We start from the raw sequence: 14238 nt of genomic DNA on the forward strand, positions 1-14238 counted from the left end.
TCATCACAAACCAAAGTGCAAAGGGAATACTGTGGCCAGCAATTTATGAAATAGCTTATTTATTTCAACTCACTCCTGCCATAACTGATTGACAGACTTGAAGTCCCCTTATACCCAACACCCCTAGGTTTCCAGACCCAAGCTTACTGTGCTGATTAAATAAATGATAGGTGGAAGATAGAACAGTATTTACCTCTGGCAGAGTCCAAGAATTCATGTTGAGTAAGATAAATTTTTTGCTCTCAATTCTAAGCTATTTAGGGCAGGAACTTAATTTTCTCACCCCTGAGCACCATGTCCTCCATCTTGTATTATGGAGGGAATAGGACTGCAGAGAAAACAATACAGGTACTATTTGTTAACTCCTAAACTTTTCTAACCCCATGACAGTCACCTCTTTAATACTGCGTTTACTCAGGCTGTCAATTTGCCTTCTTTTGTCTATCTACTGTCTACCTTCATAGTCTGAACAGCACAGGTATTACTGTAACAGTAAACTAGCTGTGAATACTGCTGTAGCATCTCTGAGAAATATATTAAGAAGATAAAATTAATACTTTAACATGTCCAAAGTATTATAACTGGTATTGTCCAATGTAGAATAGTAAGGCAAACAGAATGTATATTTTCATAGCAAAATGACCACTCAGTTGGAAGTAAATGATTTCATCACAATTCAGTACAGTTTACTACATGAAATAATTTCTATCTCTATAAAAGCCTTTTAATGAAGGTTGCAATATTTTACTGGTATTTTTCTGCTTGTATTTAATTTCCTATCAGTTTTTGTGAAGAGTTTGTTGAGCTTTTTAGGTATCTCCAAATTATATTTAATCATAATCAAATTACATATATAATTATTAAATAAGATTCTTAAAGTGTTAACTGCATGTACATCTGAAATCTATAAAAGGAAATACTCCAATCGTGGAGAAACATCATTTGCCTTTTGTAAATCAATGTTGCCATGGAAAATTTTTTCAATTAATACTGGATTAGCTGAGGGTGGGAATATGACACATTGTAGAACAGAAATGTACTCACTATTTTTATATACCTTCTTCTGCAAAAATGCTCTGCGGTTCGTTGGGTGGGATGACTTTTGACTGTGAAGACACAGCTTTTCCTCTAATGTATACATCAGATTTGTCCCTTTGTACATGATTAAATACAATACATTATCTGTGAAAGGCAAGCGGTGCCTTGAAAGAGTGTGTTCTGCACTTTTGCTTAAAGAATGCAACACTCATGTGGAATGGTTGCAAGTGCTTTTCTTGAATAGGGTTATTGAAATATTAATTCAGACTACATAAATCTCAAAATAAGTGAAACAAAGAGGATTTTTCTGGTGGCTAAGAAGTGCAAAGAGAATCACTTCTCTTGCTAATGTGGAAAGATACGCATGGCTGCCTTCCACAAATATCTTTAGATGGACTATAATAGAAGAATGACCCCCTGCAAATCTGGCTCTATTTGTTTCTAACCGTGTACCAAATTTCCTAGATTCTTTAATTAATCAGGCTCTCTTAATAGCACTGCTGCAAAGCAGAAGACTAGGAACTAAAAATGTATCAATTAGAGGCACTGTATGGAAAACCCCTCTAGAGATTTCTGAAACATTAAGGGAGTATATCAGAAATGCACAAAACTAGCTGTATTCTTTGTGTTGATGATATTGTTTCTTCATTAATATTTTACAATTACAAAATAACAGATGATGATTTTAGTGATAAAATAACTTAGATAAATACAAAAAGAAATCTACTGTCATCTCTCTCCACTGTCACCTCTCCAAGGGAACCAGGGTTTACAGGTTGGATATGCCTCTTCTTAACCTCCTCAGTGCCTGTAGAAAAACATCTAGCCAAATACACATATCAGCCAAATATACATATATTAGAATTTTGTGATTTTTAGTAGGATAGGATCACCTACCACTCTGAAGTTTGCCTCTGTTGCTACATAAGGATAATCCTAGGGTGAAAGATGTATACCTAGCTCAGCTTTCCTTAAGTGCATAACATTCTATAGAATGATCTCCCACAACTTTAAGATCAAGTACTTTTATTTTAAAAGATAATTCTGGATGACATTACTAAACATCTGTCTCACAACAATGAATGAGACTGTCCATCATAGCTCTTTAGAATTTTTGTCCAATTAACAAGTTAAAGAAGATAACATTTTCCCCTCAATTTTAATGCCTACTTATTAATAGGGTTGAATTTTATCATTCAGTTCATTTATCATTAATATTTTCTACTTATTTTTTCTTTGGAGTTGCTTATCTTCTTAATATTGTATTTTGTAGGACCTCTTTCTATAGATGGTGTATTAACCATTTTTCTTTCATATGTGTTTTCAATTATTTTTGGTCTGTTGTTTGTTAAATGATTTTTAGTTTTAAAAGTGTAACATGTAAATTAAAGTTTTCCAGTCTTTTCTCTAGTCAATGGTCTTGTTTAGTGTTTTTGTAAAGTATCATTTTTGATCAAGGCAGCTACTAAAAGTTTTCTAGGAAATCATTCATTTCCTCAGGATAATAAAATTTACTGACAAAGAATTGCATATAAAAGTGTCTAAAATTCTTTTGATATTATTTGTAATTCTTAATAATGTTCCCTGTGGGCATTTTTTAACCCCTTAGGTAGGCTTGCCATGAATTTTCCGTTTTAAAGAATGTTTCAAAGACATGCTTTCCTGTTTATTTTTAATCTATTTCTTTTTTTCCAGCCTTTTTTTACTAATTCTTTTTTACTGATCTATTGACTTATAATTTTTTAAGTTGAATATTATATAATTATAGTTTTCATTATATAAAAATGCAGGTTATCAATTGTCTTGAATATTACAATAGCTAGAACTTATGGATTTTATTGGCAAGTATTTTCCTTATCACGACCCTCCAAACTATCTACAACTTCACTCTTTGATTTCCTCTTTGTGTCAGACACTCTTTGGAAGACTGGTCCTTAATTTCTAAGTAGTAAGGTTTTCCATCACAGTCTTTCATGGTCTGTTTCTAGTTTTATTCAATTATTATTGGAGGACAAGGTTCTAAAAACTCTGAGTAGTGTAGTCAGCTAAAGTATCTTAAAGTTCAGCTATATGATTTTTAAATTAAATGTTCCATACATATTAAGAGTGTAAACTGTCTTAAAATATAAATTTTGTCAACATGAAGATGTATTAAATCATAGTTACTATATATAATCCTAAAGTTATTTTGGTGATTGAAATATTCAATACTTTATAAACCTGCTTTTTGGGATATATTTAATATGCCATATGTCCCTTCATAATTGTATTTTACCCAACTTCAATCTGAATTTTTATTTCACATGTTTGACAGTGATGGCTTTGGGTGCCTAAGGCATATAACTGTTCTCTTTTTAAATTGTACATTTAATAACTACTAGTCTTTTAAACAAAAATTATAAAAGGAAAAGATTTTTTTCTGAAATCTGTACCAAGATTGAACCTAGGCCTCCACACTGAACTACATCCTAAGACCCTACACCTCTATAAATTATTTTTTTGGAGACAAGGTGTTGATAAGTCACTATGCTGCTCAGGTTGGGAGTCCAACTTGGTGATCTTCCTGCCTCAGTCTCCCAGAGTACTGAGATTGCAGGCATTGCCACCACAGAGGCACCTTCTTTAACCAAATTCTAGCCAGGTTCCTCAGCCTTCCTCTCTGCTAAAGACTTCAACAGGACACTAATATGTCAGATGAATGCCACACCCCTAAGGTGACCCCAGCCCTCCTTAAAATACTTGCTTGAAAAAACTCAAGGCTGCTAAACAAATTTGCTGTGTGTTCAAGCCAATGTCTGAAAAAATAAACCTTCTGTCTGCTACTCTCCAGGGTAACAGATCAGAACTTTGATAATTGCCATCTAGCAAACATAACTAGTCTTTTGTAATTTTTTATTTCCCTTACTCTACTCATTGCCCCACTTGCTTCCATTCCCTTCGATCTCTAGTTCTCCCTTTAAAAGGCCCAGTTAGTTCTGCACTAATTGAAGCTGACTTCAGTGCATGCTGGATTCTTTTCCCTATGACAACAGCTATTACTGATTCACATGTGCCCTTATCAGTTTGCTAGAAGTGGCGTTGTTTATCTTTAACTTGACTTAGACACAACAGGTAAGAGACAAGAGTGAGAAAAGACTTCAAGAAAAAATGAAAGGCTTTCGAGGTCATTACAAAGTCCTTGGCTTTAAATGATAGTGGTGCAGAAAACTCTTGAAAGGTTTTGGCAGAAGGGTGATGTGACCTGACTTTGGTTTTATGAGGATCCCCATGACTGGTGTTTGGAGCACACTTTATGGATGCACAGATACAAGGCTGGAGGAAGGCTACCATAATAATTCAGGAAGGAGCACAGTGCCCGGGTCAGAGTGGAAAAGATGACTGTGGTGGGAAGAGGCCAGATTATGGAAGTCATTAAAAGGTAGACCAGGAGGATCTGCTGGCATGTTTTTTTTATGGTGGGTAGGGGGAGAGTTAGGGAGGAAAAAAGAGCGAGAGAGAGAAGGAGCGAGAGGGCCAGAGATCATTTACTATTATTAAGATTGAGAAGTTTAAAATACAATATCCCAAATAAGAGAACTCAGACTATGATCATCTACTCATGACAACTGAACAGGTAACTGAGGAACAACGATTAAACTGCTGTTAAACTTGCATTGATACTTTTATTCTTTATATTCCGCAGGTTGGGAAACATGTTCCTGAGATGCCAAAGGTTAAATCCATTTATTAGCCTAAATGGCACATGCAACTGTCTCGACTGAGGATTTAGAAACTACAACCCATGAGCTGGCTGCCTGTTTTGGTACATAGAATTTTTTATTGTAGTATTGCCAAGCTATTCATTTACATATTATCCATAGCTCTTCCTAACTACCACAGTTGAAAGAGAGATTATATGGCTCACAAACTGAAAATAATGTGTTAGGGAATAATTTGTTAATCTCTGGTTTAGATATAGACAGGAATAATGAGAAAATTGTGTTGCAATAAGCTAAACTAGGCTGCTCATTAGGTGTTCTTTCAAGAGTCAAGTGATCAGAAATATCTTAGCAGAATTCAGATTAGCAGCATTTCTTTCTGCAAGAGCGTGACAAGACATAAGAAAGGTTATGTTATTCGAAGTTTTAGAATGGAACAAGTAATCTGCATTTTCTTTAACAAAAGACAGCCATATGTATGTATATATATATTTGTATAACAAAAGTACAATTAAAAATTTATATGTACATGTAAATCTATAGATGGTAATAACCCTTTGATTATACATCTCATTTTTATTTTATATGCTTAACAGAAACAGTTTTGGTGCTTTTAATTTTTGATATTCCATTTTTATTAAATGGTAATTATTAATAATTACTACATGTCTCTATACACCGGCTGTTAACAGATCGGCAGGACAGAATTACGAAATGAACTTGAGTCAAAGATTCAAGTAATCTGTTTTAAATCCTTGTTTTTCCAATTACTGGCTTTATTTTAATTCTTTGTTTTTCCAATTACTGGCTATTTGACTACGGACAGGTTATTAATCTCCTTGGGTCTCAATTTCTTCTGTGAAAAATGGAGATAATAAGACCTTGAACACAGTTTATATGAGAATTAATGAGACAATGTAAAGTGCTCCATACAATTGTGTAACATATAAGCACTCAAAAATGTTTTCTCCATTAAGAAATTTACAATAAGCAAAAGAACCATAAATCTTATTGAGAAAACAGGTCATCATAATGGAGCTTCTTATACCATAGCTACTTTTTGAATATTCTCTTAAACATGTTAATTCACAATACTAAAAGTAATTAAAAATAAAGCCTATCTTCTGTTTCTCATTTTTAATGAAGGAAAATGGTCAGTGCCTACTCATATGGGCAGTTTTGAACCCAGAGAGGTGACATATTTAGTTTATTCTCAATCATGTTTTCACTAAGCAGACACGAAATAGGTTTCAGTAAAAGATGAAGCATCATAACTTAAATTTAAATAATTAGCAAAAAACTACATACCCTTTTAATTTGTAGTTTACAACAGCCATGTAACATTTTTGTGTTTTACTTAATTCATATAATTATGCTTTGCTGATGGGGTGAATATGCAAAAAAATATAATTTGAGATTTGATATGTAGCATCTTTAATACTCAAATACTGACTTGTCAAAATAGAAACAAACAAACAAAAACAATGTGAGATAGCTAAGCAATCAAAACAAGAGCTTGGTGACTGTCCCTTCTAACACACACTGAATTTTATTCAGTATTATTTTTGCCAAGGTTGAAATGTTCATAGTATTACTTCCTAAATTTGGGGAAGGATACAGCATTTTAACGTCTTTTGTGACTTTTTTTTGTTTGCAAACCTTAAGATTTAATACATAGTGACCAAGTCTGTCCAAATAATATGAGTCCAGAATTAGGGCATTTGTCCTTTTTCTTCCTTCAACAGCAAAGTTACCCTCTTCCTTTTTTTCTAAAGAGGGAGAAATAAGAATAGAAGAAAAAGAAAAAGCTTAAAGCTATGACTCACGTTCATTTTAAGACAATGACTTGATGTAATCAATCCTCACCCACCGCCTGTCTGTTCTGACAACACAAATGCACTTGCGCAGGGCGGGCGGCGAGCAGCCCGCTGCAGCCAACTCTTCTGTCTTCCACTCACATGGAGCGGTCATGCGTCAGTGCACACTGCCCCACCCTGCCCAGATGTGTCTCGAAATTCTTATCACTTTCCAGGCAGCTCCTCCCAATCAAATGGACGTGGATCAAAAACCAACTTTCATTTGCTACGTCTGTTTCAGTGAACAGATTTAACTAGAAGAGAGCGGGAGCTGTCATGACTGACAGGTCAGAGGACTAGGAAAAGAGGATGGAATGTGGCTTCTGACCACAGGGATGGTGTGGAGATCCACAGCCTCCTGGGATAGCTGGGGAATCCTCCTTAAATGGCTCCCAGCAAACACACAGTAGCGTTAGAAAGTGTGGGTGCATTCTCCTGAAGCAAGTCCAACAGACAACCTACCAGATGGTGCTCAAAAGATTGCTAGTGTCCACAGATTACTCTTCTCTCCTTCTGCTTTGAGGCTTAAATTAAAAGTCAAGTTAGCCTGTGACAGGAATCTGAGAAAATCGGACTGTAGGATGTCTCCCTTCTTTTATTTGTACATCCAAAAGAACACTTCAATTTTAATTTCAAAAATCATATACTAATAACTAGAGGAGATCAGGAAATCCTAAACCACAAAGAACTAAAATAGTTCCAGGAAGGCTTCATTCTCATGGGATCCTTGCTGTTTCGCCTGGAATTTTTAACACTGACTAGATATATGTATGTCTTTTTTCCATAATGATTAAATTTTAAAATAAAAATATTCAACATGTTATAATGGCATCAAAACTAGACAACCCTACACTTCCTGTTTAACTCTGTCTTTAAATGAAAAAGTCTAATCAGCTTTCTGAACTAAGATAAACAATTCTGCACTGGACCTTAGATAAAACATGTATTTTGAGCGACCGGTGCTTACACATAATGCACTGATTACATCTTGATATTTTAAAGCTGAATCCTTAAAGGGCACAGAAAGAAAAACCCGTGAAAGCTGGAGTGTTATTCCGTGATTATCTGTGCATGATAGAGGCAAGAAATGAATAATGTTAGTAAACAAGTTTAACAATTGCTTACTGAGGCAAAATAGAAGAACAGCAGAAAAATTTGAGAAAATTTCACAGGGGTACTTTTTTATTCATTCTGTTTTCCATCAGTGGCTACATACTTTTATCAGTGTTCTTAAAAATTAATCCTAATTTCAGGTTTTTTATCCTGTTGCTCAGTATCTGGTGTGCTCTTTAAATTCTGAATTGTTCTGTCTCCTGGAGACAGATATTTGTGGTCAGAAACCCAAAGGAAGGATGTTTATTTTATCTCAAACCATAATCTATGACTCTTTAGAAGACAAATACTGAAGGAGACAATACTTTGCAAGAAGCTCAGAGAAGGGAAGGTGTAACCCACTGTAGTTCTCAAACCACTCCCAATACAAGAGAAGAAATGACTAATGATAACCTAAAACATCTTCATTGAAAGGAATTTAATTATTGCAAAGTTTTCAGATACTAGTCTTAAAGAAAATATTTAATTTGGTTAAATAATGTTTTACAAATTAATTTGTACTTGTAAGTCCTTAAGCCAAGCATGCAGAAGACCTAAGTGGAAGGCGCATAAATAGAAAGTGATGTAAACCTAGGATTCGAAAGAACTTGTGTTAGAAAAGTGATTTTTAAAAACAAGGTCAATATGTAAAGCCCTCAGGAGAGCAGACATGGAAGAAACAGCAGGCTGTTTTAAAATAACATACACATATAAAAACAGTCTCACAGAATTTTGCTACCTTCTTTTGCAAACTTTTCTTCCAAGTAATATAAAAATGTATGAACACCTTTTGAAAAAAAATCCGTCATTAGCATCCAGTAACTCTTATCACAGGACCAATTTCAATGGAAATGCCTATTTAAGAATAAATATCCTGAAAGAATTACTTTTCCATTCACTTCACCCGGGTTTCGCTTGTCCAAGTTCGTACTTTTTATTTTTCTGATGTCTCCCTTCTCCACGAAGTCATGACTGAAGGCACACAGGGTAGCAGTTTCATTCTAAGGCTCACACACACTCCTCTGGCACATTAATAACCAGAATCACACCCGGGCTCATTTTTCTGACAGCCTACCCCGCGCAGGGCAACTGAACTGAATGTGGGGCTGTAGTCACCTCTCTCGGTCCTCAAAATAGCCTGGCTAGGTAAACTATTATCCTGCTTACAGAAAAAGGAGCAGCACTAGCTGGTAAAGACACATACCTAAGTAGACACTGCAACTGGTAGAATAAGAATGCTGTCAGCCTGGCCCCAAAGCCAATGTCCTAACCCTTGGATATGACTCAGATTTAGACAATAACCTTTATATAAAATCACTGTAATTATGCCTTCACTCACTGTATCGTAAAATCAAATCCCCATAGGATAGATAACTCACCAGATGGATGACAGAACTTTACTATAACCATGAATGAAATGGCAGTTTATCAAACTGTTCTGTTGATGTGAAAGTTGGTGGTGGCAAAAGGGTCCCAGGTGAGTGAGGGAATCAAATGAGGAAACGGAAGTGCTAAGGGGGTTATCTCCAGACACCACCACTTTCGGGTTCTGCCACATTTGAAGCCAGGGCGGCCACACACCAGGTCCTTACTTTACTCCATGTGAGAGTATTTACAAGTCGCCTACTCTTCACGCGGAACCCCCAAATCCTGCAAAAACACTGAGTAACACTGACAAACTTATGAAAGAGAATGAGCATTTATTTTGCAATATTCAAGCCAGAAGCAATTGAACTTAGTTGAATTATAAAACTGATGCTGTAGGTCTTTCTACTGTCATTCTCATAAAGGGATAAAGGTAACATACTATGTAAATGTTTATACAGCAAGGTCTGTTTTTAATACCAGAAAGTTTATATCTTACGTATTCGTATTCCTAATATTATGATTCTCAGTGCTGGAGGTAGAGACTTTCAGAATTTGAGCCCTTGACCTTGTGCAGGACAGAATTATACAAGCAGTAGTTGCACCCCCACCAGCCCTCACCTTCCTTTTAAGGAAGCTGTTTCAAAAAATATCTCTGTTAAACTTCCTTATTTTTTATTCATTCAACTGTCTTCTTTGTAGTATTTGGTCAGTATGAAACTATGGGTTCCAGGAACTCTTCACTAAAAAGTCTTTTCCTCTATTATTTATCTATTATCAGCAATGTATTGTATCATATTATATGGTGTCATATCATATCTTATCACACTGTGTCCTACCATATTGGATTTACAGTGCTGTGAATTGAACGCAGAACCTTGCATATGCTAAGCACAACTCTTTCACTAGGCAACATCCTTTTTGTCAATATCTAATGTTGAGTATGTGAAGAACGCTAAAGTCTTAAAACATCTAAATGCTTCTTGTATCGTAATAGACAATAAGCTAAATTTCCCATGACCTACTGGATCCAGCTTAACAGGAACAATTTCATTGCCCATTTTTAAATCCTGTGATACGGTAGAATATGGTATGATTTTTAGGCCTAACATAACTGCTTATCCTTTCATGAGACACTAATCTAATCATGTATTCTATATGCAAATTAGTTGTGCCACCAATGTTGTGTAGGATTCTCTTTAGTTGTATTCTCTAGCTCCTGTTTTCCTACTCATGCTTACTTAATAATCTCATCTTCCAAGGGAAGGATTTACAGCAGATTTAATGGTGTGAATTTCATTATCATCCAAAGACATACTCTATAAAGAAAACATGCTGAGTGGATATATTTCTTCAACCAAACTAGTAAGGCAGAACTACCAGCTCAAGTGCTTCCTCTTCCATTTATCCTCTCTTTAAATTTTGTAGCTCTTACTGAGCCTCTATCATTAAAAGAAAAACTAACCCTTCAGTGTCTTTTGTACAGTATGCTCTCTCTTTCTTCCTCTTTTTCCTTTTATGATTTTTAAAAAAGGATTCTCTTCTTTATATTCCAGTTATTCCTGGAGTTTTTCCACTCTGTTTTTTGATCATGTTATTTTCTTGGACATTGTTGGTGTTTTGGTCAACTTTTCTTACTTCTCTTTCATTGTTTGTTTCTTTCAATACATTTTTCTTTATTTTTTTGCCTGCCTTTTTATCTTCTTTCCTCTTAAAGATCTCTGTTAAACCTGGATTTTAAGAACAGAATATGTTCACCAAAAGTACTTATAAAGTCATAGCTCTGTGTCTACGTCACCTAGCAAGCAACCTTTGGAAGACTTTCTGGGAGCTGCCTGGGTCCATCTTTCCTGGCATATTCAATAGGGTGTTGATCATCTGTCATGAAAACTTACAAGATGTGCGATCTGTACATCAGTCAGAGCAAGTCAAGCACTCACAGCACATGCTCAGTCAACCAGGCATGTTGAGGAAACATGGAAGAACTATTTGACAACCAGCTCTTAACTCAATGGATGGGGCAACTGAATTGGTTACCCAGTGAGACAGTTTTAGATGAAGTAAGGCAAAACCTACCTCAATCTTACTAAAAAAAGAAAACCTAAAGTAACTAAAAATTCCACGAATAGTGATGTCACCAAGAACTTATGATCTTATTCCCACTGTATCACTGTCCATTCTACTAGTTTTATTCTCAGCATGGTTCAGCCATGAATTTGGCAGAACCTAGATCAGTGACACTCAATCTTTTAGAGACTAAGTGCCCTAACTAAATAAAACCCCCTTATTTATCACAAAGTGCCAACACTGCAATTAGACCTGAATATTGAGGTTTTAGTTTAAAAAAGACAATTCATACACTTGACTCATGTGCCAACAGAGGGCTCTGCATGCCAGCTGCAGCACGGGTGCTATAGGTTCGCCAGCACTGTTGTAGGTCACACACAACAGAAAACTTCCCGGCAAAAGTCTTAAGATTTGATTGGACCTGTCCGAGTCACACACTTTTTCTAAACCAACCACTGTGGAAGGGGAGGTGAGATGCAGTGGTTTTGCTAATCTCAATCCATTTGCTCATTTCTGTAGCCTGTGTAGACAGCGCCAAATATTTTGTATTTCAAATTCTTGGAACCATTTGGTTTCAAAGAAGGAGCAAGGAGGAAACTAGCTCCTTGCTGGGAAGGCAACCACTGCACACAGGGCAGCTGAATACAGATAGTACAGAATAAAGAGCGGTCATTTAAATGAGTTCTTTTCACAGAGAGTTATTTTGATAATTATAGGATTAAAAAATGAATACATATTTTGTTTTATGAAATGGAGCCTTCCTCTGTTTTAATAATACATTCTTCTAGCGACTTTTTCTAAGATTATTGACCCAACTGTTGGTTATTATTATTACTGCTGTTAAATAATGTAAACATTATCTCTTAAATAACAATGATAAGTAGAATAAGAACAAATAACAATAATAACTATTTGACTAAAACAATGATATTCTTGTTAGAGATGACTGCTCAAAGAGCAATGAGTGAGTATTTTCAAAGAAAAAGTATAGAACTAAGGTTAAACAAAAACAGGGGAAAGATCACTTTTGAAAGTGAAGAGACATAAAGAGGCCCACAAGTGAGCCTCCGTAAGTGAGGCTCATCTCCCCTTGTCTTAATCCCATCAGACACTTTGAGGACTAAATACTAAGTGAGGAGCTTATGAAATTAAAGGCCAGGATCATCACAACAGAATGCACATAAAAGTCACCTGCACGGTCACTGGGGGATGCAGAGAGACTGAGGGTCGCATTTACAGCAGTAAAGTAGTTCCTTAGAGACAATTAGATCATACCCAAGTCTGCAAATAAATGAATGCCTATTCTTACCCTCTGAAAAAGAAAAGGCCCAAGTATAGTTTCTACAGTTTCTGCATGCCAATTTTGAAAAGATTTTCCTCTAATAAGTAAAATCCCTTTATTTTTCCAGTACTAAAAGAGGAAAATTGAATGTTATCTGCAACAATGAGTCATCAGCCACTGCAGCTCTACAACAGCTAAGTCTTTCCCTGTCTCTGCAGCCCTTCAAAAGAAGAGGGCTATCTTCTAATGACGCACATAAATCCCTGCACTGCCTGGCCACAAAACGTAATTAATTCTGGCCTGTGTATGCTTAATGAAAAAACCTTGCACCTATGACCACAGTGGGTTTGAGCTTCTTATGTATATGTACCTAAAATCGAGGAAGCCCTAGCAACAACTTAGTTCTATCCCAAATGTTCCACAAAACACTTTTCTACGAGCTGTACATCATTTCTCTGAAACACATCTCTTGTAACATGCAAATCAGGCTAAAGAAAACAACCGGCCACTTGTATGAACACTTTTCCTAACTTCTAAGAGTGTGGAATATTTTGTATTTCAAATTCTTGGCAGTAAGCAAGCTTTATTTCTCAACTTGTGCTGCTATAGAAGAGTACACAAACAAAGTTATCTCGTAGGTGCAGCTGCTCAATATCATTTCCTTTTATTAGAATAACATTTCATATTTTAGTGCATACTTACAGGCTGTATTACAGAGGACATTATTCTTTGGAGAATCCAAATAGGTAAATGTCCAAGGTTCCGTTTCAAACCACAAATAAAGGAGTAAAAATTTTTATAGGAGTAAAAATTTAAAAACTACACTCAACTGAAAGATTTACTTTGAAAGGTTTTCTCTACTATAATATTCAATTATTCTGGCTCTCTCTGAGGTGTCTTGGAGCAAACGCCTACTTTAAAAGAAGTGTCACCACACTTGTAAATATAGTTTCCTTGCTTTAATTATAGACTGTGCACAGAATAAGTGAAGAGTGAAATACAGAATGGCTCTCACCTGTTTAGGTGTAACCCCAGGCATGTGAATATCCAATGCGAAATCTGACGAATCAATGCGGATTACTGGTCTGGTGGTACCAACACATTCATTGGAAAATGATCTAGTAGTTTCTTTAAGCCTTAAAAGAGAAGACAATTTCAACATTCATGAACAAAATGAGAGGGGAAACAAAAAAGAATTATATGGCCTTAAGATTAAAGATTACTGATACAGACCCAAATGCAAACCCTAAAGCTGTAATGACTAATCCTCTTCATTATAACTCAGAATTATATTTTACAGTCCACGATCAACATATGCCCAATTTGTAAAGAAGACAGCCAAAGCAACAAAGCAGGCTACTTGAAACCTCAATCCAACAAAATATTGGCAAGTACTGGCAAAATACCTGTTTGTTTCTAGTTAATATATAGTATTAATACATCAGAAATTAACACTATGACCCACATTTTCTAATTATCCACCAATTTTCTAATGAGAGAAATCTTAACCACAACTCAGAACCACTTCTGGTAGCTATTGGATGAATGTTCAGTGTTACCAGTTGGAAACAAAAACTCAGCATCGTCTTGCTAGGAGGCAGAGGGAGCCGAGGAGGAAATAAAAGACTGTGTTGTGAATTACAAATGTACAAGTGCATAAATATTTCATACGGTAATTACGAGGCGTGTGTGCACAGCCCTGGGTTTCCTAGCGAGCGATTACAGCCCATGATCAGCTTCTCCACCGCCGATCTATCTGGCTTGTTCTAGCCTTCAAGCTCTTATTAACAGCCGGGCATCCAAGTCTAAAAAGCTATATGATAGTTTCTGAAATATGTCC

At 35.8% G+C, this 14238-nt stretch overlaps 1 protein-coding gene across 1 annotated transcript in view; it reads right to left on the reverse strand.

Annotated features, from left to right (window-relative positions):
* The window catches only part of Pam (peptidylglycine alpha-amidating monooxygenase), a gene marked incomplete at its 5' end in the record, with an annotated part of 154625 nt that extends 141091 nt beyond the window's left edge, over positions 1 to 13534 (reverse strand). Inside the window, 1 exon segment of the mRNA XM_013512971.1 lies at positions 13414 to 13534. Coding sequence (XP_013368425.1) covers positions 13414 to 13534 — 121 coding nt within the window.
* Between the last annotated feature and the right edge of the window lie 704 nt (positions 13535 to 14238).

The sequence above is a fragment of the Chinchilla lanigera genome, unplaced genomic scaffold (assembly GCF_000276665.1).
Source record: "Chinchilla lanigera isolate Chin_1 unplaced genomic scaffold, ChiLan1.0 scaffold00017, whole genome shotgun sequence".
Classification (NCBI taxonomy): Eukaryota; Metazoa; Chordata; class Mammalia; order Rodentia; family Chinchillidae; genus Chinchilla; species Chinchilla lanigera.